Source organism: Pleurodeles waltl, chromosome 5, assembly GCF_031143425.1.
Source record: "Pleurodeles waltl isolate 20211129_DDA chromosome 5, aPleWal1.hap1.20221129, whole genome shotgun sequence".
Taxonomy (NCBI): Eukaryota; Metazoa; Chordata; class Amphibia; order Caudata; family Salamandridae; genus Pleurodeles; species Pleurodeles waltl.
In genome coordinates this window covers 693,326,461-693,350,606 of record NC_090444.1, presented here as the reverse complement: position 1 = coordinate 693,350,606, position 24,146 = coordinate 693,326,461, and the positions used below count along the sequence as shown (strand labels likewise).

Below are 24,146 nucleotides of genomic sequence, written 5' to 3'. Positions count from 1 at the left end.
ATTAGGAACACTCGCTTTTGTAATAGCCTCTAAGGCCGGAATCGGGGAAACGACAATGATGCGTTGGCCCTGGGCAAGAGGTCTTTCTTTAATCACAGCCATCTGTACTGCAGTGAGTATTTTCTCAGTCTGTGCAAATCGTTGTTCTGCAGCAGAATACAAGTGGGAATTGTATGCAATCGGGACTGTCTCACCCTCATTAAAGGTGACATATGTAAACCCAACAGCCCCAGGTATCACCCTGATGACTAAATGTGTCTTATTGTCCCGTGTATGTAAATGTTTAACTGCTAAGAGATCAGTCTGTAACTCTCGCAGTATGTGTGTATGCTCAATCGTCCAAAATCTACTCACAAAATTTGGGCGAATCAGTTCGTATAAGGGTTTTATACGCGTAGCATAATCAGGAATGTAAGTTCTGCCAAAATTCAGAAACCCCAACAATGACTGGAGCTTCCGAACTGTATTAGGAGGCTGCAATAAAGCACATTTCTCCCAAAAATGTGGCACCAGGCTCTTGCCCTCACTCGATAACTCATATCCCAGGAAAATGACGCTGAGGAAGGCAATCTTTGATTTCTTGAAATTAAACTTATAGCCAATATCAGCAAATCCCACAACAATGCGCGATACGCGCCTTAAATGTTGCAGAATCTCATCGTCTGTCAAATATATGTCATCAACATATGATAACGCTTCAGGGTCCAACTCGTGCAGAATTTCAGTCACACGAGCCGAAAACAGTCCTGGGCTATTCTTATACCCCTGAGGCAAATGACAATTTTTTTTCTGAGTGCCAAACGCACTGAAACTGGTATAGTCCCGACTTTCGGGCGCTATATTTTGGCAGAAAAATCCATTCGAGATATCCAACGTTGTTTTGCATTTCTTACGCACTATATTGTTCATAAGCGCTGCGTTATGTGAATTCTGTATTGCATATGTCGTGTGTGACTATTCAAATGTCTGTAATCCACCACTATCCTATATGAATGGTCCGGTTTAGAAACCGGAAATAAGGGATTATTCATCGGCGAGACACAGGGCTCAATTACACCCTGGTACTCCAATTGTGTAAGAATTTTCCGAACCCATGCCCTTGCCTCAAATTTAATAGGATACTGCGGCTGTGGCTGACGTGTGCCCTTTATTGGAATTACATGATAAGGTGATTGTCTATCCCACCCCACATTATTTCTATATAGGGCGGGAGCCTGTGCTAGAGCCCATGTTTTACCATAGGACTCCGCCAGCTCTCTCGGAACAAGTGGTGAGAAGGAAGGTACAATAACATCCTCCCCAACCGGACAGTCGCGAACAAAGTCAGGTGGCCAATCCTGTTCAGCCAACAGAACATCATATGATTTTACCACATGGTCCCAAAAGATGGCGTGTACAATGCGGTTAATGTCCCCTTCTAATCGTAGAGTGACTTGATATACTCTATCAGGATCAGAGACTCGCATGTCCGCCGTTTCGACTTGTATGAAGTCATCAGTTGCTTTCACCTCCAGATGCTCTAGAAGACTCCGGCGAACTATTGTGACCTCTGCCGCGCTGTCTAACAGTGCTAACGCCCACGTCTTGTTCGTCAAGAGAACTCTCTTCTTGAGCGGCATGTCTAACTGAGACAGCTGCCACTTTTTTCTTTTTAAATTGCTGTTTTTGTTGCAGCGGTTTCTCCTCTTGTTTAACAGAAACCTCCGCTGAGCGTTGTGAATCCTGTCTCGGTTTCACGTACTCCGTCCTCCGCTCTGACCGCCCACCTCTCTCACTTCTCTTCTCTGAGGAGTCCTGAAAGGAACGAGATTGGCGTGTATCAGTATATTGATATCTATCAGGCGTCTTCAAATTATCCCTATTCCTGAGATTATACCTATTCTGCGGGGTCTCCGGTTGCGGAGACTGTCCCCCATCTTTTTTAGGTGTTTGCTGTTTCTTATCCCAGCGCTTTTTGTACCCTCAGGTTGCTGTTGCTTAGCATTGTCTTTATTATTTTTACCCTGCAATTGGGGTTTCGGCGGTCTAGTCCCTAGGCTATCGCGACCAATACTTGAATATGTCTCAGCTATTATTCTCGGAAGTTCCCGCTCTTGATCAATCTGCGGAACATCCAGAAGACGCATTCGCACAGCTAGTGCTACTGCCTCTCCCTTGAGATTACTCAAAATAATAGAAGAAACTGTGGCAAAATTGCCTATTAACTGCATGCCCAAATCTAAGGCAGGGGCAGCCCCATATTCATCTTGAATTTGTTTAAGCACTTCCGGTAAATTAGCTAAAGTCTGTGTACCGTGTGCTGTAGTATAGAGCGCGGCAAACACCGTGCCCCAGGTATCACAAAGGTCCACCGGAGGAACCATCCCATACGGCAAACACATCGTCAAAATTCGATGTTTATCCTGAGGTCCCATATGGGGAAATACTGCTTCCAGCATATTAATTTTTTGCGCCAGCCAAAATGGAGTTTCCTCACGTTTAGCCAGTACCTTACCCATAACTGAGTGTACAGTGGCCGGATTGATTCCCTGAACCACTGCACTTCAGCCACTGCCAAATTTGCAACCGTAGGATATGGTGTGTAAGTAGCCAATAAAGGCCAGGTCGGACCATCATTACTCAACGGACCTAACCTCACTTGTGCTACTGTATGTGGGAGGGCGCCATCAAGCCAATTATGGTGTTCTTGATAAGATAGAGGTATCTCTAAATAAGCATAAGCCCTGTATTGTACAGGGGCATTCGCAACAGTGTATTCGTGAAAAGTATTTGTACCCCCATCAACTGCTGGAAATGCGACCCAAGAATAAAAAAGTTCTGTCCTATAGGCTGCATGGGCATCCACCACAAAAGTGACTGGACCCCCCTGGACTGTTAGTCCATGTGCTATCAGATGTCCTGTTAGCGGGTGACGCATATTGATTGCTATATTCACTACATTAGGATTCGCCATTTGCAAAAAATAGCTCTAGGTCAGAGAAGGCACACCAATATCGGGGTGTTTCCTTTCAAAGTTCAAGCTTGAACAACCAACCACTAAGCAATAGGACGTACCTATCCCGTGGTGGCGGAAACCCTCAGCCCCACGGACGTCTCCGCGTACGGAACGAGGAGTCAAAATATATATGAGACCGAGAGAGTCAGTCGGACCCAAACATTAGAGCCAGACCAATCGTTGGCGGCGCCATGTCGCGTGGGCTCTCATTATCCTAAATGAGACTACTGGATTTCTAGGCAGCAGGATCGATAACGGTGTGGGGGACTGAGTCTAACCCACGTGTAAGGAACTCTGTCACCCTAAATCCGTTTTTTGCTCCGGCTAACTAGCAGTGCCTCATTTCTCCCACGGGGAAGAAATGATTAGGCAGCCGAGCGCATGACATCTTTGGAACTTTTCAGAGAAGTCGTGGTCACTCAGATCCGAACCAACTCTCTCATTTACAATATGATCTCATATACAAATGACAAAGACAGTATAAGTTTTATATAATGTTTTAATAAAACGACTGTATTTTAGATAATAAGGCGTGAGCCGTAATAACCAGAACAATACAACATAGTAGGATTGATATAGTCACCAGGAGAGTAAAACATAAGAATAAAGCGATCATATTTCCTAACAGTTTCTACTCTCCCTCTGCTTGTTCTATTTAGAGCACAGCATGTTAAGCTTCTAGCTTGCCTTTCCGAATAACCGGGGAGACATTCGCCCTCATACCTGAGCAAAGGCCTGTGATCTGGTTCAGCATCTGCAACGAGGCAGTCAGCGTCTAGCTGTGGGTCTCTGGTCGGAATCTCCCTCTTGCATGTATGGGGACAAGGAAGTGATTTTATAACTAACATGTCATCGTGATCACAAAATGTCCCTACGCAGGAATGCCAAATCTAAACTCCTACCACGTCTATCAGCAATGTACCAGACTGTATCCTTGACTGAAGCACAGAGTGAATATGTTATGAAGAACTGCAGTGCTGAAGTAGGCAAAACAGTGTGATATGAATAAAAAACAACACCGTAGAACTGGCTATTTGAAAAATAACAGTACGAAGCCTAATAAAAAGCATTTAGAGCAAAGTGCACAAAGGCTCCAAGCTGTCAGCAAATGAATAAAATACATTCAGGGCAAAGTGCACAAAGGCCTAAAGCCTGAAGCTAATGCGCAAAATATACGTAAAACTAACCACACTACAGCTTCAGTCTGGGGAAAACAGATTTCTAGGGAGACTTTTTGCTGCACCAAGAAACACAGCAAATTTTATTTTGCATGCAGAACAGGTGCCGCCTATTTAGAAGATCGTATTAAACTGACCTCTCCATGCCTATGGTTGAAGATATGTAGTACCCCGCAAGCAGATTTCACTGGACAAGTTATGAGAGGCTGTCTTAGGCAGGATAGTGTATCTTCAATCCCTTGGCTCGCTTACATAGAAGCTTCCTTTTACAATCTTGGGTGCAGAGATCTAGTTGATAACCCAGAGACTATTACGTCTGACACTAAAGCAGCGCTATGGATTTTGTATGGAGGAATTAAGATTAACAGCCATATTGAAAAAAATAAGGGTTGTACACTACCTTCAAGTTAGGTTTACTAAGGGGATGGCGCCGTTTTTGGTATGGATCAGAAATCTGGAGCACAGATTTTATTTCACTAGACTAAGGCTAAGCCTCGTCCATTTTTTGGTTGCCTTTCCTACCTTTTGGACATGGCATTCTGCCTTGGCACCATGTCCTTGTGACGGGTATACTCCATATTCCACAACTAATTTTATGCTTTTTTGCACTTTGCACAAGGCCCCCAGATTGCAGTTTTTACGCCCGATTTTAAAGAAACAACATTTTAAATTATATAAATAGTCTTTATTATATGTACAAAGTCTCCCATCTGCTGAATCATTCTATTTTGAGCTATATGATTGCTGCTATTTCATTAAGGAAACTTTATGCTTCGTAAAATCTGGTTATTTATATGGAAATTTATTTTTGAATTTAATGATGATGAGGGAAAAGTTTAAAATTTGGTATTGAAACGTCGTATTTTTATGAATCGAAGAGTTTAAGTATTTTAGCTATTTATGTGATGCATTTATAAATGGTTGTGCCTTGCTTTGTTTTTTTTTATATCCTTTGGCTGAATAAAGTTATTTATTTGATTTGAAATAATTTCTCATCTTGATTGTGGCCCTCAGATTTGAAAAGTTGAGTAGAAACGTCAACATTAGTGCTAGTGGCCATAAATAATTGCAGACTAACTGAAATTCCTGTTCTGGGTCCGATTAATCCCTACATTAGGGTCACTCGCACTTCCTCTGGGATCCTTAAGTTGTTCTATTCAAATGATGATTTTGACACATTGTGTTTGTGTTATTGCACTGATCACTGCATCATCCTTTTCACTTAACACAGTAGTATTTGTTAGTATGATTCAATATAAGGAATGTGTTCTCTATAATGTGCATTCTTTTGATATTGCTTTGATATGTTACATTTTAGAGCCCCTATAAAATAGTCATTTCATTACTTGAGAGGAGCCATTGTTATAAGTCTTCCCCGTGAGTGTGGGTCTCTGCTGACCAGCATTGACAGAGTAAAATAACCAGCACAGGCAAGTGGCAGTCACGGAGCCACAGTCAGCACGGCGCTGGCTCTCTGCTCTCAATGTGAGAGTACAGAACTGTGCTTTGGGCAGGGAGAGGGTGGCTTGGCACAAATGGCTTCAGCCCGGGTATGTTTTTTATTTTTTGATTTGGGCAGGAGGGGTAACTTTCAGAGGGCGAGGGTGGGAGGAACAAGACGGGTTTTTATTTTTAAGTTTGGGAGAGAGGGGGGATATATGCTCAGGGTAGTGGTGGTGGGTAAAACGAGTCCAGGTTTTTTTTAACATTTGGAGGGTGGGCCATGTTATGCCCGGCTCCCCCTTACCCCTTTTTCACTACGTCTATAACTTAAGCAGAGGCAGATAATATGAGGGTGGGGCAAATATGACAAAGTGATAGAGGGCTAAAACGTGAATAAATGAGATGTTATTTATTGTGGAGTTCTGAGAGACACCACAGACAACTTGAACTTCACTCTTGTTGTCTAATTGATATCACTCTAAACCCTTAGTCGAAAATCATCCCGGTTATTCACAGTTACTCACCTACAATTCTATATGTAATCGTAGTTCTCCTTCATAGAATCTTTAATGAAGTTATAAGCACTGAAAAGTCACACCTGTAGGCGGGCAACAGCACATAACAATTGCACACAGCAGGTGTTCTGCCATCTACTTTCACTCATTGCTTAGTCTGATGGCTTGATATTGTGGTGCATCCTTATGACCAGGAACAGAGTTCCAGAGCTTTGAACACTATAGTACCGTCACATTTGAGCCTTTTTAACTATTGCTAGCGAGTTGTCTTTACATTAGCTCAATTTAAGTTCTTAGGTGGAAGATAAAGTGTGCCTAGAATCTGCATATGCTCTACACCTTCACATGCGACTGCTTTGTGATTGGCACATGGACCTTTACATTTGATTCTGACTGGCGCTGATATCCAGTTGACTGCTTTGTGTGTTGTCTCTTCCGGTTGAGTGTGACCTCGGGTAGCTGATTTCATAGACATTGTAGTCCATCAATTAACTTTGTGGATAGGCCCTTCTCGACCACAGTACACAAGCCCAGCTGAGCCATGACTAGTGATCTGATTAGGTCCAATCTATTTGAAAAAGGTCGTAGAACCTTGGAGAGCAATGCTAATTAGAAATGGGTTCCCTTCACAACTGCATCAATTTGGGGGATGACTTCCAGATGGTTTTGAATCAAAAATAACTTCTAGGTTTTTCACATTTTGAGTGGGGGTTGGAGCTCAAAGGTCTACCAGGGTTGGGGGTGTGCAGATGAATTGTATTGCTGTTTGTTTCACCCAGTAGCAGAACTTTACTTTCGGGTCAATGTGGCTAACAAAACGTTTCCTCATTTAACTATATATATATCTATATATATATATATATCAGTACTTCTTAACCTGTAGTTCAGGGACCCTTGGGGATCAGCAACAGCTACTCAGAGGCTCCACAACTGCTTCAGAAATTAAATAATATTGACAGATTACTAAAGCGTATATACATAAAGAAGCAAAATTGAAAATTGAAAATTTTAGGAGGTTTTGCAAATGTGAAGGAAATTAGAGGCTAAATATTCTAAGACTGATTCAAGGGAAGAGTGCAAGTGCACCAAAAGAATATAATATGGATGATGACTGGCCTCAATTGAATTTAGAAATGCCCCAACCTTCCCATTAAAATAAAAATATAATTGTATATTTGTTCATGAAATGAATAAAATATTTCATAATTTGTTTGGTTATTTGATGAATGCTTATTTCTCTATTTTGTGTATTGTTTTGTGGTTCATATCATTGGAGTTGTGTTGGCCAGGGTCCCAGATTCCAATAATGACTCAGTTGGTGTTCCCGGATTCTAATAATGATGTAGTGGGAGTCCCCGAATTCCAGTAATGATTAAGTGAGGGCTACAGAATTCAATAGGTAAAGAACCACTGATATATATAGGTTTAAACACGCTTTGATTTTAGTTTGGTTTCTGGTTTCATTTTGAAAGCAGAGGTGCATCTGAGCGTATTTACCCCAACTACACAAGACAAGTCTCCATGTTGCACTTTTCTGCTACAGGCTTTACATTTTCCCTGAGCAACATTTTACATTACTGATAGTCCCTTCTTTCTTGTGTTTGCTGGTGCGCTTTATTAGTGAAGCACATTTGAAAAACATCCTTTTTTACTTGCCAATATCGATCCCTGGTCTTGGCTGTTTCAACCAACATGCAAATTCATTAATGGCACGAAGGCCATAAAACGAGATGTCACTGTACAAAGGGGTCTAAATTACAAAGCAATATCAATCAAATGTAGAAATGGTCCTCATAGAAATTACACCTACCCTGAAACTTATGTGGAATGAGAACTCCGGCTGCAACATCGCTAGTGGTATTCGGAGAAAACGCTTCCGATATAACGGTTACGGAACATTGAGGGATAGATTCAGAAATGCACACTGCGGTGGAGAGGCCCATCAACCCTCCTCCGATCACAGCTATCTTTACGGTATCCATTGCTGTAAAAGAGGAAAAAGGAGGTAAGTGAAAAATATGTGTGTTCTGTACTTATGAAATTTTCATTTAGCACACCAATTTCTCGTATTAGTTCCCAATTTTCCTTCACTTCATGTTTTTAGTGACACCATTTGTAGATTAACTAATCTAAGGGCCTGATTTAGAGTGGAGGAGGGAGTTTCTCCTTCACAAATCTGACGAATATCCCGTCCGTCATGGACGTCAATTCACCAAAATGCCAGGGGTATCTAGAAGTAACATCACACACAATTTGACCTATACTTTCACTCATACACTTACAAATACACATGCATTTAAACATACACACACTCCCTCTCTCACATAAACACAATCTCACCCGCAAGCACGCACACAACATACATTTAAAAATGCTTTTTACTTACCTCAGCTGCCAGGGAGCATCATATTGTACTCCATGTTTCATTACACTAATAGTGAATAATAGAATATTATTCACTATTGATGTAATTAAAATTTTACAGAAAGCAAAGAAGATGGAGCCCCAATCAGCGTTCACTAGGAAGAGCTGCCCCTGTGTTCCAGGCACTGATTTTGTCACCTCTGAGGCCAGGGGTCACAAATGCAGTGCCAGAGGTCGCAAAGCACAAGCTAGGGGTCCCAGGTGCGACCTCTGGCGTCCCTAAATGACGCCTATGCTATATGCACATTACTATACCATTATAGACTATGGAACTTGTAATACAGCGGACGGGATATCTGTCACATTTGTGAAGGAGTAACCCCTCCACCAAACTCTAAATCAGGCCCTAGCTTTTTAGCTGTATCCAATTGCCCCCGTCAAATGAGTGAACCAATTCTAAAATGGACTTAAAGAAACTATAGCAATATAAGAAATAATTTTTTTTAATGACTTCGATTTTCTTACTATTATAATAGAAATTCTGCGTATGATTGAATTAGAACTTAAACTTTTTTTTTAACAATGTCCACAATAAAATATTATTTCAAGCAGACTGTATTAACATGTTGACCTTCATTAGGAGCAGCTTTGTTAATTGCAGTATGTTCAGTTACTTCTGTTGCCTCACATTACTCAATTAGAAGTATGGAGGTTAACGCTGCACTCGTGCAGTTTTTCCCTGCTAAATCTCAGTAGGTTAACCTTGTCGAAATGTATCTGGTGAAAAATGTGTGCTGACTATTGGGCATTTTGCTGTGTAAGGCACAAAAATTTGCATGGTAATCCCTTTTTTAAGGGACAAACTCCAAATTTGGAGTTATTTATCAGACCCGATCATTTTCCACCCCAGAAAGTCAGATTTTGCTTGTCTGATAAATGTCGGGCCAAACATTGGGACATTAGTAATGAAGGCCTTTAACTCCATTACATTTCCCAAATCTTTATTACCAGCATTAGAAGAGGTTTCACACCTTGTTACAGTAAAAGCAGAGGCAACAAAGTAATTATATTTCAAAATTGAGATAATATGGAAGAAGTCACAGGAAAAATTTGGCTGGATTTACATGTGTATGGATTAAATGTACAGGCTTGTGATGCATAAATATACATATGATATAATAAAAAAAAATCTAGCTGTCGCATCAAGAGTTTTCAATTTTATTACGAACACCGAGGCGAGGATTATGGTATCTCTTTCTTTACTGTAAAAACGCAGCAGCCAATCAAAACTTTACAAGATCAAAACTACATTTCCTATGGACAACAGTAGCCCATACACTTCCCAATCCCCTATCGGTCCCTCTGTATATATGTCCCTGCCAACGCAGTCCGTCCTCTTTCTTTGCGAACCATAGAACATTTAACAACATGAATCTCCAGCCATACTGAAACCACCGCATAGTGCAGAAAAACCTCCAGATGCGTAATTCTACTCTGAAACTTTACCCAGAACTTCATGCTTCAGAAAAAATTTGATGTCCCTTCATTTATTGTCTGAACCTAGAAACAAATAAACATGCTAATAACACCATACTTGATAATCATGAAATCCAATAGGTGGGCATATGAATTTTAACATTCCGACTTAACATCATCATAAACTTATGCATACTTATATGATACAACTGGGTGGGATAATCCTCGCCTTCATGTCCTTAATAGAATTGAAAATTCTTGACGCAACAGCTAGAAAGGTTTTTATTCTATGGCAGGATCGGAGGCTTCAGATTATGCTAGTTTACAGCTGATTAACCACTGCTGAAGCCACATCGACAATAGGCTTATGATAAAATACCTTAAAGGTTGAATCTGAAGACCAGTCTTCTGCAGCCATGAACGAGAGCTTATGCAAAATGCTTTGGATGCCATGGCCCCTATGAACAGAATGCGCACCAAATTTAGTAATATCAATCTCAGCCTCCCCTAAAATCCACTTAACCCATCTTGCCAAAGTAGCTGAAGACACCTGAATATATGGGTTCTGTAATGAGATTAACAACTGACCCTGGGTGTCTCTACGAAACTCTCTGGTCAAAGCCTCGTAAGCTTTCAAACATTGTACTACACATCATCTTGCAATATGAGGAAACGCTGGGTAAGAAATACACGTGAATCCGTTTTGGTACATCTAGAAATAGTAAAAGAGACTCCCGAAGGAGTAAATACTCTACCTGATAAATCCAGAGCTCAGACATCAGACACATGCCTGCAGGATATGAAGCATAAAAGAAGGATAAGCTTTGCTGATAACTGTTTATGAAACAAGTCTTCATTACAAGGCCATGCCCGTAAGAAACGTAAAACAACATCTACATCCCATAAATCTGAATATCTGGGTTGTGGGGGATGCACCTTCCTTATACCTCTAAGAAGTTTGCAAACCAAAGGATGTTCCCCTCCCGTTTTACCCTCCAAATGCATATCGCAGATCTGAAATTATTTATAGTTCTGTATGCCAATCCCTGCGACATCAGATTGGAAAGAAAATTAACAATCATGTTAATGCTTGTCCCCAAGAGATCAACACACTGTTCTCCACACCAACCAGCCCATCTCTTCCATGCAGACTCATTTCTCTTATGAGTGGAAGGGGCACAGGATTGGGATAATAAAAACATAGCAGCTTCCGAAACTCCAGGCTCTTGCCAATATCGCCTGAAAGTCTCCAAGCCATGAGGGACAAGTGTCTGGCTATTACCAATGTATGAAGACGGCAATCCTCGAGTAGGAACGGATGAGACTGTATCCGAACCAGAAGGGCACATGTCAAGGACATTGCCACTGGAAACCAAGGCTAAGCCTTCCAAAGAGGGGTTACCATGACCAATTCCGTCAACCTCCTCCGTACCTGAGAGAGTACTCTCTGAATCAAGGCGAAAGGGGGAAACTCATAAAGAAGACCGTCTGGCCATGTCTGTAGAAATACATCCGATTCCGCCGCCAGAGGATCTGGTCTTCAGCTGTTAAACAGCAGTAGTTGCGAGTTCAGGCGAGATGCAAAGAGGTCGATCAGACAACGACCCCACCACTGATTGAGACTGAGAAAATACTTTGCGATCCAGCATCCAATCGCTGCCATCCCTCAGAAATTGAGAGTTCTAATCCGCTTTCATATTGGAATGTCCCGGGATATATTCTGCTGTCACTTCTATGTGATGTTGAAGTCAGAAGCTCCAGAACTCCTTGACAATTTCCCCTAGAACTCTGGATCTGGTGCCCCCTAGCCGATTGATATAACTGACCACTGAGACATTGCCCATATGAAGCAGAATGCAACAGGTTGCTATGCGCGGTGACAAAAACTGAATTGCAAAAGCCCCTGCTAGAAGCTCCAGGCAATTGATATGGAGACTCAGCTCCTCTGTCGACCAGCGACCCCTGGTCTCTACTGATCCGCAATGCACACCCCAACCCCACCGACTGGCATCTGATTCTATCACCAACTCCGGTAAGGATGCAAAAATGACCTTGCCATTCCACGCATCCATATGATTCAATCACTAGGTTATCTCCGCTTGAGCTTCGTTCAATAACAGGATCTGCTCTGAGTTCACTAGACTTCTGCAAACGTGCAAGATCTTGAGACACTGAAGGGCCCGGTAATGTAAGGGACCCGGAAAAATCACCTGAATTGAGAATGCTAGCAGTCTGACTAGGTGAGACAGTGTCATCAGTGATATAGTCGGAGAGTCAAAGGGCTCTCCTCAATACATGGAGAGGGAAAATACATAACTGACCTAGAACTGAATCCACTCAGAAACCTAAGAATTCTATAGAGTGAGATGGGGACAGGCTGGATTTGTCTGAGTTGATCAGGAACCCCAAGTCCTGGAGAATCTGGACAGTCCAAGACAGATGTAACTGAATGGTGTCTTCCCTTACCGCCATAATTAGAACATCGTCTTAATAAAAGACTAGGCGTACCCCTTTTTCTCTGTGGGTCTGCACCACCAGCTGCAAAATTTTGGTAAAACACCAAGGGGCTGATGAAAGGCTGAATGGGTGGACGATAAACTTGAACCATTGGTCTCGCCAGCAAAACTGGAGTAACCAACAGTGCGGAGCATAAATGGGGACTGTAGATAAGCGTTTTTTATATCTAAGCGTACTAACCAATTGCCCTTTTGTAAAATATCTCGTAAAAGATGGATACCCTCATCTTGAAGTGACGATACACTATCCAAGAGTTGAAAGATTTTAGGTTTTAGGTTCAGACGGGAGCCCCCACCTTTCTTCTGTACCAAGAAAATCATGCTGACAAAACCCCTGGGATGGGCGCCGCCCTGACAATCGTTTGTGCAGAAAAGATGCAATCTCTTTGTCTATGAAACCACTCTCTGGTTGGGAAAAACACATGGGACAAGGAGGAGCAACCTGATGAGGGGTGGAATAGAACTCCAGCCTATAGCCCAGAACTGTTTGAAGGACCGAAGGGTCCTGAGAGATACTTTCCCATGCTGCGTCATGCCACTGTACCCTCCTCCCTAGAATTGTCTCTGAAAATGGGATTACTCTCACCTGTAGGGGTGGCATATGCCGCGTTGAAACTGCTCGGTTGCCACCTCTCTATGTTCGTCCACGACCTCTCTGGGATCTGGTGGGGTAGAAGGGTGAGGAGGATTGATAGCCGCCCTGACCTCTGGGATAGTCACTAGAGGCCTGGAAAGTTCCATGGCCCGGTGCTCAACCTCTATAGCTTCCAGTCCTGGCAAAAAGGCCTCCACTGAACATTCTTTTCATGGACGTCTGTTCTTTATCGAAGGCTGAACAAATGGTGACATATTTCCCCAAATCTTTAACAAATGTATCGCCGAATAGAAGACCATTCGCCAAAGAGCCAGTCTCCATAGAGGCCAGTTCCGCCAACTTTGGATCAATGGGCATGAAGAAGGACTTTCGCCTTTCTGAGGACACTGCGCAATTGGCGTTGCCTAAAATACAAATGGCTGTCTGAGCCCCTTCCAGAACTGTTTCAGGGTCTAAAGGTGAGTGGGACTCTTTTGCCTGAACCGCTAATTCGTGAATTTTTGTAAGTGGTCCTACGATGTCCAGAAGCTTGTCTTGGCATCCCTTCCAAGCCCTGTCAAGGCCCTTCTTAGGGTCCTTTGCAAATTTCTTTAAGAACGTGGCCATACGAGGATCCAGTTCAGGGATGTTGGTCACTTTAACTAGGAGATCAGCCTGGGGACACTCAGAGCACAGAGTACTGCGATGTCCTTATGAAAGCCCTTACGCAATCTGTCTTGAACATAATGGGCAACCTCTGCACAGGGAATCCATTCTGGAGAACAGGGTTGAGTAATATTATCTTGATCCAAGCATAGATTTTTAATGCCTGAGACTCTTCTATGTGGTGCATTTTCTTCTTGAGTTTAGCCAGTTTCTGGTCTTCACGCTCTTTATCAGATTCTGATGAATCAGAAGAGGAAGATTCACAGGCTTGTGATGATGGCAAAGAGAAAAACCCAGAGAAATCTAGGTTAGAATAGTGTCTGTATTCATGGTCTATGAGTACAGAAGCCTCCACATGTGCTAGTATTTCGGCAGAAGAAACATGACCCATAGGGATTCTCTGGGCTACACCCACATCTGGTATCTGGTCATCTCTGGTTACATTCGCCGAGGGGCATCTCTCCAAGAGTTCACGCTGCCCAAATCGCATAAGGGGCTGGGCAAACGGCTTCAAAGCCTTTATGAGAGCCTGATTAACAGAGTCTTGGACGTGATGTCCTAGGGCCTTAACTAATCTCTCCTCCATTTAATGTTCTATAGGCCCTTCAGGAGTGTCCTGAGGTAGTAATCAATCTCTTCAGAGTAGTGTGCCATAGCTGAATCAGCCAGAGGAATGAAGGAGTTCAAGGGGGGGGATCAGCCCAGCAGGTAACTAAATCTTGATAAGATATATCTTTCTAGGTTGTCAAAAGACAGAACCAGTAGTCAGCCAAACAATTGAAGGTGGAGGGAGCAATCTGCTAATCCCCTAGGCCAAGCCAGAATGATTTTGTGCCCCATAGGATGTTCTGGAGGCTGCAGATTCTTAGGGAAATTCAAAATGCACTCTACGCGCTATCGCGGGCCGATCCGACACTGTAAGAGTGACGGAAACGGTCTGCGCGCATGCACATATCTGAAGAAATAGAGGATGGACTACGTCCTGCGTCTCCACGCAATCGGGAAGCCCGGTCGGGCAAGACCAACAAAGGGTAACGACCCTTAATGTTTATTTGCCCTGTTGGGTGTTCCGTTTTTGAGTGGGTGTCGCAGCACCCAAAGTGAAGCGGAGCATGGGACAGCTCACGGAGCGTCAAAACAATAAGAGGACGAAGACCTCCAACAAGTGCTTCGGTCAGCCTAGCTCCCACTCCACGCTGACAAGAATAGTGAGAAACACATATATAAGGTAATCACCACATAAAACAAATAGGGAAAGTGAAATGTCTACTTAGCTGAGCTGTGAGTAGCAAAAGCAAAGAAAGAGGACGGACTGTGTTGGCAGGGACATATATACAGAGGGACGGACAGGGGATTGGTCAGTGTATGGACTACTGTTGTTCATGGGAAATGTAATTTTGATCTTGTAAAGTTTTGATTGGCTGCTGTGTTTTTACAGTAAAGAAAGAGATAGCATAATCTGAAGCCTCCGGTCCTGCCACAGTATTCTGCATCTCTGTAGAGCTAAATAATTTTAAAAACCCTACTTTTGAACTTATGATATTGTTTCTGGATCCACAGCAGCATGTAATGAGAAGGGCAACAAATGAAATACAAAACAAAAAAAACAAGGTAATATTCAAATCACTTACTGGTACACTCATTATTCCAATTCTCTCTTCCTCATCCCCAGACTTATGTTAGAGGAGTCTCCTTCTCACCTGAAGTAATATTGACCTAAAATAAATCATGCAATCCTCCCTTGCTTCATGATACTGCAGTACATAGCCGATTCCACGTTCTCACAAAACTGCCTAAGCGTAAAAAATAATATTTGCACCCAGGAGGGTGGGAGGGAAGTAATTGGATTACTTTAAAGTCATTTGAACATTACATCCTTATTTTTCTTTCTCCTCCCTGTCCTTACGTTAGAGGACATACCCAAACTAAGACACAGCGTTGACAAAAAACAGAACACAGAAGTGAAAACAATCAGAATGCAACACCCATGTGAAATTAATGAACTAGGTACAGTGTACAGAACCCCACTGCCAAAAGATTAAGTTTTCTGAGATGAACATCCATTCTGTAACTGTACCCTGATGTAGAAGGTGCCACACAAGTGGCTGGCAAACAGATGTCTGTGAGAGAGTCTCCTTGAATTACAAGCCCGTGTGCAAGTCATACCCATGATTCCTCCCAGCGTGAAATTTATACTGGTCCCCAGTATCTTCTTACCTTCCTTTTCCAGTGCGAATACTTTCTGCTTTTGTATAGTAAAATGTGCATGTACATTCACTAACACATAGGACAAGTATTGTTCCTTTAACATGAGTGGTTACAAACATTTCAGATATTTTTTTTTTATCTGAGCTGACCGTTTGGGTATTTTGTGAGCACAAAACTACAAATCTGAATTCGAGCAGCAGTGTTCTGAATACGAACAACCAGAAATCAACTCAAAACAACATTTTCAAGTAGATTTTTTACCTAAATGGACTGCTCTGGTAATTTTGTAGTGTAGATTTTGCATAATTATACATAATGTCGAATACGTTTTGGTAATTGTTCTAAGGCAAATTACTGGAGGTTTGCACAGTCCTATAAAGAACCCAATACTGCAATAAGGTTATTCACACTAAGTAACACGTGCACACTACTAGTGTGCCAGCATTAACCCTACTGTGATCCTTACTCACTGCAGACATTACAATTTGTACCTTCATACGCATTGCACATTCCCTGGGCTGAAAAGAAAAAAAATAAGGAAATGTACAAGATGACATATTTGTTAATACACACAACCATTCATGCAGGGCAAAGATCTGCCACTATGAATGAACACACACTCACTCAACTGTACATATTTTAAATGTTGCCAAAAGCACACCTCTGTGTCATCACTTCATCCACACATGCCATGCTCAGTCAAGCCACCTCAACGTTGCTAGTGATAAATAATGTATGAAAGTGTATGTGACCATTATGAAAAGAAAATAATTCATTATGGTAGAATGCACACCCCACACACAAACAGCAATGTTGTTTTTCAAACTATAACTTTTGTACAAACTTTGGAATTCTTCACATTTTATCATGGAATGTTTTTGAAGCATTTGTTTCCAGTTTAATTTGGTTTACTTTCGATTTACACACATAGCAACCCATAGTACTCTATGGCATCACCTCACTACATGCAGACTGCCTAGAAGTGAGTTAATTCCCTCACAAGTTCAGCCTCATCTTCATGCCTAGCCAAAGTCTGCATCATACCGTCAACGATTTTTCTTTTACATATTATTGTTACTACAGAAGATTCTGTCTCTCTTTATACCGTTCATCCCAGTCAGCACCTCAGTAGCTTCGAGCTCAGCAAGGACTGTAGCTGGGAATCTCGAATTCCAAATATAGACGGGACACAGTATCATTACAACATCAAGGAATGTCATCAATTATATCATTTGAGATGACATCAGTGATGTCATAAAGTATGTCATAGAATGTCATCAGTGATTTATTATGTGAGATCTTAAGCAGTGCATGGCAGGGGCGCTGGTGAATTTCTGTTCAGTTCAAACCATGAACATTGTCACTGACACATTCACCATTCACATATCTATAATGTTACATTAACCTTAGTTTTTTTCAGTGAATTTCTAAGGTTTTAAAAAAAAAAACTGATCTTTTTATCACGCCTATCTATAACGTTTCTTCAACCTTTGTTTTTATTCAGTGAATTCCTAGGGTTTAATAAAGTCATACCTAATTACCAGACGTAAATGCAATCCCCCCACGATGGCCGTGTATAGCAGGAGGGTTGGCTGCAAGGACTGACCGAAGGCAAGTTCCTGCAGCCAGCGCCCCCCCTATACAGCCAACCCCATGCTTGCACAGCCTTGGGCTGTGAGCAGTGGGGGGTTGGCCATATATCCTGACCCTGGGGACTCCCTCCTCAGGCCTTTTTTTTATTCAAAGGGGGAGGCAGTGTGGACCCCTTCTCAAGCTTCTTTAGGCGCTGGTGACCCCATCTCTCAGGGCCACATATACAAGTTAAAAGGGGAGCGGGGCAAGGCAGCTCCCCTTCCCCAAGCCTTGCTAGGCCCTGGGGATCCTATCTCCCAGGGCCATTTCTAAAAATATAGGGGTGGGGGCAGTGCAGTCCCTCATCCTTAGTCATTATTGGCCCAGAAACCCCATCCCTCTGGGCCACTTATTTAAATAACGGGGTGGGGTGCCTCATGGCCTCCTTCCCCAAGTATTGTTAGACACTGGTGGCCCATCCCCAGGGCTGTACATATAAGATAAAAAGGGAGTGGGGCATGTGGCCCCCCTCCCCGAGCCTCTTTAGGCCCTGGGGACCCATCCCTGAGTCTCTTTAGGCCCTGGGGACCCCATCCTCCATGGCCGTATATATATATATATATATATATATATAAATATATATATATATATATATATGTTTATATATTAAAAGGCGAGAGGGGCCACGTGTCCCCCTCTTCCTCAAGACTTGTTAGGCCCTGGGGACCCCATCTCCAAGGGCCATTTCTAAAAATAAAGGGGAGGGTGGCATTTGGGGGTGTGCAGTGGAGGGTTGGCCATATGGCCTGGCCCAGGGGGCCCCATACCCCACGGCTTTTTTTTTTAATTATAGGGGAGGGGCAGTGTGGCCCCCTCCCCAAACTATTTATGCCTTGGTGGCCCCACCTCCCAGGGCCAGACATACAAGTTGAGGGGATCCATGCTGCCCCCCCCCTTCCCAAGCCTTGTTCAGCCCTGGGGACCCCATCCCCTAAGGCAATTTCCTTAAAATATTGGGGAGAGGGGTTGCATGGCCACCCTTTCCAAGCCGTTATCGGCCACGGGGACCCCATCCCCAGGCCACTTATATAAATTAAAGGTCGTGGGGCCCCACTCCCAAAGCCTCTTCAGGCCTGTGTATTTTTTTTAAGGAGTGTGGACCAGTGCAGCCCCCCTACTCAACCTGTTTTGGGCTTTGTGGACCCATCCCTCGGGCCACTTATTTAAATAAAGGGGAGGGGGCCACCGGCCCACCTCCCGAGTCTTGATGATGTATATGTGTATCTCTATATATATATATAGAGATACACATATACATCATCAAGGTACATGTATAGAAATTTAGCTTTCGATATTTTGTCTCTCAATATTATTGTAATGATATCATGTCCCATCTATATTTCAGATTCGCATTTCCCAGATGCAGTCCTCTCCGATTCTTGAACTGCTACAGGTACTGACTGGGGTGGCATTGCTCATCTTTTGTCTTCCATCGTGGTTGTTCTCCTCTCCATCTGGGAGAGGTTTGTATACTTGAAATTGAACATTTTACTCTTCATACTTTCGTCTACTACATTTGTATTTTAAACATGACTTGGAGTTCTGGCTCTCCAGCTTGAATTTGATTTCTATTGGACTTGTTCTGTCTTGTTCCATTTTGTGCTCATTACATTTATATAATGTACTACCTCCTTTTTGTATGTAAAGTGTTTTGGGAAAAACCTCTAATAAATCAAATCAATAAATACAATTACAACTATAGAACCCATAGCTAGACATAGCACTTCGTATTCTTGTACAAAGGATTGTCTTCACTAATTATAATCAAATATTGGTGTAGTCTATCAAAATATTCTGCTATGGTTACTAAATATGAAACGAATCCAATCTTTTATGACCTATGGACCATTAAAGATGATTTGTACTTTTCAGGTCTAAATGTTATGTTTATGTTGTCAAATAAATAAAAAAAGTCCCCTAAAAACTTCACAGGCTCAGGATAGCAGAAGCACTCTATGAAGATCAGAAACCTGTTGCCAACTATCAAAAGTCAGAAAGTTACTCAGATAGGCTTACGCCTGTGGTTGAAGTAAATTTCTGACTTTTATGAAACTCAGAGAGAGTTCCAGGAGTATACATGGGAATTTGTGGCTGGTGCAGGTTCCCAAACATTCTCATGTGTCTAACCATTTAGGGATACAGAAATGTATAGGTGTACATTTCAGAAAAGTACACTGTTCCGCATAGATGACCATGGGTCCAAAAGGTACTTCTAGAAGTATAAGCTAGAACCCTCACACATCCACTGGATGTCATGCTTCATCATCGGTCTGCTCCTCGTCCGGCTGGCACTGCTCTGTCCGACGGGTCCCACAAGGGGGCTCTTTGCCAGAGATCTTTTGAAGTGCGTGCCATTGTAAAGTGTAGGAGTAAATTCAAGCCTACATGAAGAAGAGAGGAGCTGGAGAAACTAAATTAAAATTGGCTTGAGAACCTTAAGACTTATCAAAGAATTCACTTGTTCAGTTGCATTAATAAAGTTGATAAGATTGAGAACATCTTTTGTGTCTTTCAAAAACGTGGAGGTCTCCCTCACTAGGGGTTGATGGAAATGGTCACAGAAAGTGGAGAGAGGTTCAAGAATAGGACCTATCCCTGAGACAATTGGACGTCCAAGAGGGTGGCTAGATACCCTTATGAAGCTTGCGGAGGCAGTAAAAATACGGTATGCGAGAATGGGAGGTATCCAAGAATTCAGCCTCCTTAAGGGTTATCCAAGCATTGGCCTCTGCTTCATTGATCGTGGTTTGTATCGTCCGTTGTAACCTCTCTGTGGGGTCCAGTGATATATCACAATAGGAAGAGTCGCTTCAGGAGGTGTAAACATTCTTATCTGTATTCCTGTGAATCTGAAATGACTATGGCACCCCTTTTATCCGCTAGTTTAATGACTATACTAGGGTTTAATGCCAATGTCTTGAGTGCTTCTTTCTCCCTGAATGAAGTGTTCATAAAGGAGTGTTTCGGACCTAATTTATTCATATCAACTAGGACCACCTTCTCAAATGCGAGTAGTTCGCATGGCACTCCAGCAGTCAGAGGAATGAAAGTTGATGTGTTCCTAAGACCAGTATCTTCCCGTCGCGGTTCCGAAAGTCTGTCCTTAAAGCCTTAAAGAAAACATGAAGGCAAATCTTCCTAAAAAAAATGAGAGAATTCACAGTTCAGATGGAAAAAGTCTTCCTTAGAGGTGGGAACAAAGCCCAACCCTTTTTTCAGGACACATTCTTTGTCTTTAGAGAGGGGTCTTGGGGACAGGTTGACCACTAGGTTGTCTTTACCTGGTTCCTGCCTTGACTCCTGGTGACCATCTGTGGTTCTTCCTTGGCCCAGTGCACGTGCCACCCTCTTCCTTTGCGTCTGCCTCTTCCTCTGCCCCGGCCTCAGCCTAAAAAAGGCACAAAGGGCAACATTGCGGGTGGTTTGTAAAAAGGGTAGGGGGGGTTGCCATGGAGAAGGCTGATGCATATGGAAATGAGGTATATTATAATAAGGTTGTGGCACACCGTTGTCTGTACTCCAGCCATCCAATGAGGAACTACTGCTGTAGGCTTGTGGTTTCGTATAGGAAGAGCCGGATTCATCTGAGGATCGCGATTGTGTGTCCACCTCATAGTTGTCCTTAATGAAGGGGTATACCTTCTCTTAACTGAATTTGGTGATATCCTTTTGTAATTTAGTAATCTTCGGTTGAGTAAGGTATTCTTTAGTCTCGGTCAGCTCAGTATTAATCTCAGCCAGCCAGTTCTTGAATGCTGTTAGAGACAATGTTGTTTTAAGAGTGTTTTCCGCCAGATTTATTTCAACTGTGATGGAGTCTGCTACTCTTTTTGATGTTTTAATAATAATAAAAACAGTCAATCCCTAGTGCATTTCCATGCAATTTGTGCCCTGTCGTTTCTAAAGACCAAGTCTTGAAGAAAGATTCTGCATACATTGGTCACAAACAGGCCATTGGGGGCTATATTAGCCTGGAGGTATTTGGTCATAATGGTGCCATGTGGCATTGTTTTAATAAGGTCTCGTTTCAAGGAGGGAAGTTTATCCCAATCCTCTTTGAGACTCCCTGAGGGTCCAGTCCCATCATTGTCAAGAATAGAGGCGGTTTGGAGAATGACAGTCACAACGTCATTATCAAAGCTAATGCCCTGGAAGTCTTCCATACTGGGCTTGGAACTCAAGTAAGTAGGTAACTCGAACAAATGACTGTCCCACAGCTGAGCCATTGTGCACGTCTATCAAAAGATAAGGGGGACAAGGAGATTATTAACGGGTCCAGTGTGCAGCCTCCCTACATTCAGTACAAATCAGAAAAGTACACTGTTCTGCATAGATGACCATGGGCCCAAAAGGCACTTCTATAAGTAGAAGCGAGAGCCCTCACACATCCAGTAGATGTCATGCTTCATCATCGGGTCTGCTCCTCGTCGGGCTGGCACTGAAATGTCCAACGGGTCCCACAAGGGGGCTCTTTGCCAGAGATCTTTTGAAGTGTGTGCCATTGAAAAGTGAAGGAGTAGATTCAAGCCTACATGAGGAAGCGAGGAGCTGGAGAAGATAAGTTACAATTGGCTTGAGAACCTCACAGCAATATGTTTATTATACGTGAAGGGTCTCAGTCAAGGTTAAAAACAGGGGGGAGTCGAAAGGAAATCATGTTCCTCTACTCTACCAAAAGGAAAATTGGGCAAAGGAAAATTCAACCTCTAGCCCTAAGTACAGGTCAACATGTTTCATGCCATAGTTGTCCCTACGGATCAGGTGGTGCTTCATCAGGACCAAAAACAAAAACCTCCTAAGCTATACCAAAAAACCCAAGTGAGTGTAGAAAATAAGGAAAAAATGTAACTTACATAAAGAGCTACGCAAAAGAAACCTAAATAGGTGTGGTCCTGTGGAGAGAAAACAGACCGACACAAATATATTATAGTCAAAGTCACAAAAACAAAAAAACAAACACACTATTGTGTAATGGCACTCGGTGATGACATGCTTCCATGTTGTGTGTAACAAATGTTAAGCTAATCCTGGTCCCGCCAACTCCAAATAGCAATCTCCAGAAGAAGCTGCAATTGCTTCAAGTTCAGATTGCATACCCCCCTATATTAAGGAAAGGGCACATTGGGGAAAGTGAGAGCTGAGGGACCATCGTCACCCATTAATTGAATCAATAATGATAGATAAAAACACATCCGTAATAGTAGACATAATTGTCAGGCACACACCAATTTGTGTGTTGTCAAAGCTAAGAGAACAATACAGCCGTATGTCAGATGAATAATCTCACGGAAAGAAATCGTTTTGATAGCAAGGTCAAACTGCTGAGAGCCAGGTAATATAAAGAACCCTCTAGAATATATGTTGTCAAAGGTAAGGGTAGGTACCGCTTACTGGGAGGCCGCAGTGGAATGAACATATGAAGGGTAAGTCTCACCTTTTTAATGAAACAAAACAACTCAAGTACTGACTCAATGGTCGTGTAAATTGTCATAGCAACAAATGGTTGACTATCCCGTTATCGCATACCATTACAAAAAGATGGGGCAGACATAGTTATGTAGGGGCAATATCGAGGAGGCAGTAGCAACAACAAATGTCCAGTACTGCAAATACCACCGAGGGGCTCACAGAATGTCAAAAAACCCTACAGTTGTATTGTTGAAAGAAGATAAAGGCATTTAAATATCAACGAGGTCTGACAGCGAAACTGGCACAAAACTGTTCTGAAAATAGACAGAAATGCAGGCATGTCGATAATACTCACGTTGCACGACGGGGCCCCTGCTTTGTGACCTACTCGGCAGGCGCACACCTGGAAGTGTTGGGATTCAGAGGGCCGCTGGGTTATACCGAGGAGACAAGGGAGGGGACCCAATCAGAGTGAAGAATCCTGCACGGGAGAACGGGGGCAGGGAGAATAGTCCCGCCCACTGGTAAAGATAGAAATGAGACTGGCAAATACGACCCTTGTGAAACGATGCAACACAGTAAATGAAATACACTGTAGATCATGGATGTTCGAAGGGTTCTAGAAAAAATAACCTTTCAATCTTATCTGACGGGATCAGGGAGACTGACTAGTTATGAAAGGGAACAGCTCTACTGAATGTGATGAACAGCACTCTCAGTACATCATGACATTGTCAAAAATGTTCAGAATGTTGAAGGCAGACAACAGCTCATGTGCTAAAGCGTCATAGGATCAATCGAATGAGCTGGTGTAAAGGAGGGTGTCAGAAAGGCTGTATGATAATCAAAGGAAGTAAAGAAATCACCTGTTAGTGGAAAGCTTTTAACAAGGGAAGTTGAGAGAGCCCCATATCTGACTGGGTAGCTTAATGACCCTGCCCAGAGTACTCAAGTTTTGGAAAAAAGCTCATCCATTGTATGTCATAATTTAATCCACTAATGTGGGTACTAAGCTTAAACACCCAGCAATGTTCTTTTTCTAATAAACTTTATGGACTAATTGCCAAGTGATTGGGTGCCTTAAGAACTACCCACCACAGGTTGTTCAGAGTATGTCTTGTGTCAAGGAAATGTACACTCAATTTTGTCATGGATCGTCCACACCTAATA

General features: G+C 42.7%; 1 protein-coding gene across 6 annotated transcripts in view; it reads right to left on the bottom strand.

Moving 5' to 3' along the window:
* The window catches only part of DDO (D-aspartate oxidase), a 245,331-nt gene that overhangs the window by 100,466 nt on the left and 120,719 nt on the right, over positions 1 to 24,146 (bottom strand). For 4 of the 6 annotated variants that reach the window (XM_069234613.1, XM_069234618.1, XM_069234617.1 and 1 more), the window contains one exon: positions 7,942 to 8,115. In XM_069234613.1, the coding sequence (XP_069090714.1) occupies positions 7,942 to 8,113 (172 nt within the window). In that variant the 5' untranslated portion in view covers positions 8,114 to 8,115. Of the gene's footprint in view, positions 1 to 7,941; positions 8,116 to 10,350; positions 10,430 to 24,146 lie in introns of all 6 variants that reach the window. The other 2 variants (XM_069234614.1, XM_069234616.1) reach the window with 1 other exon arrangement.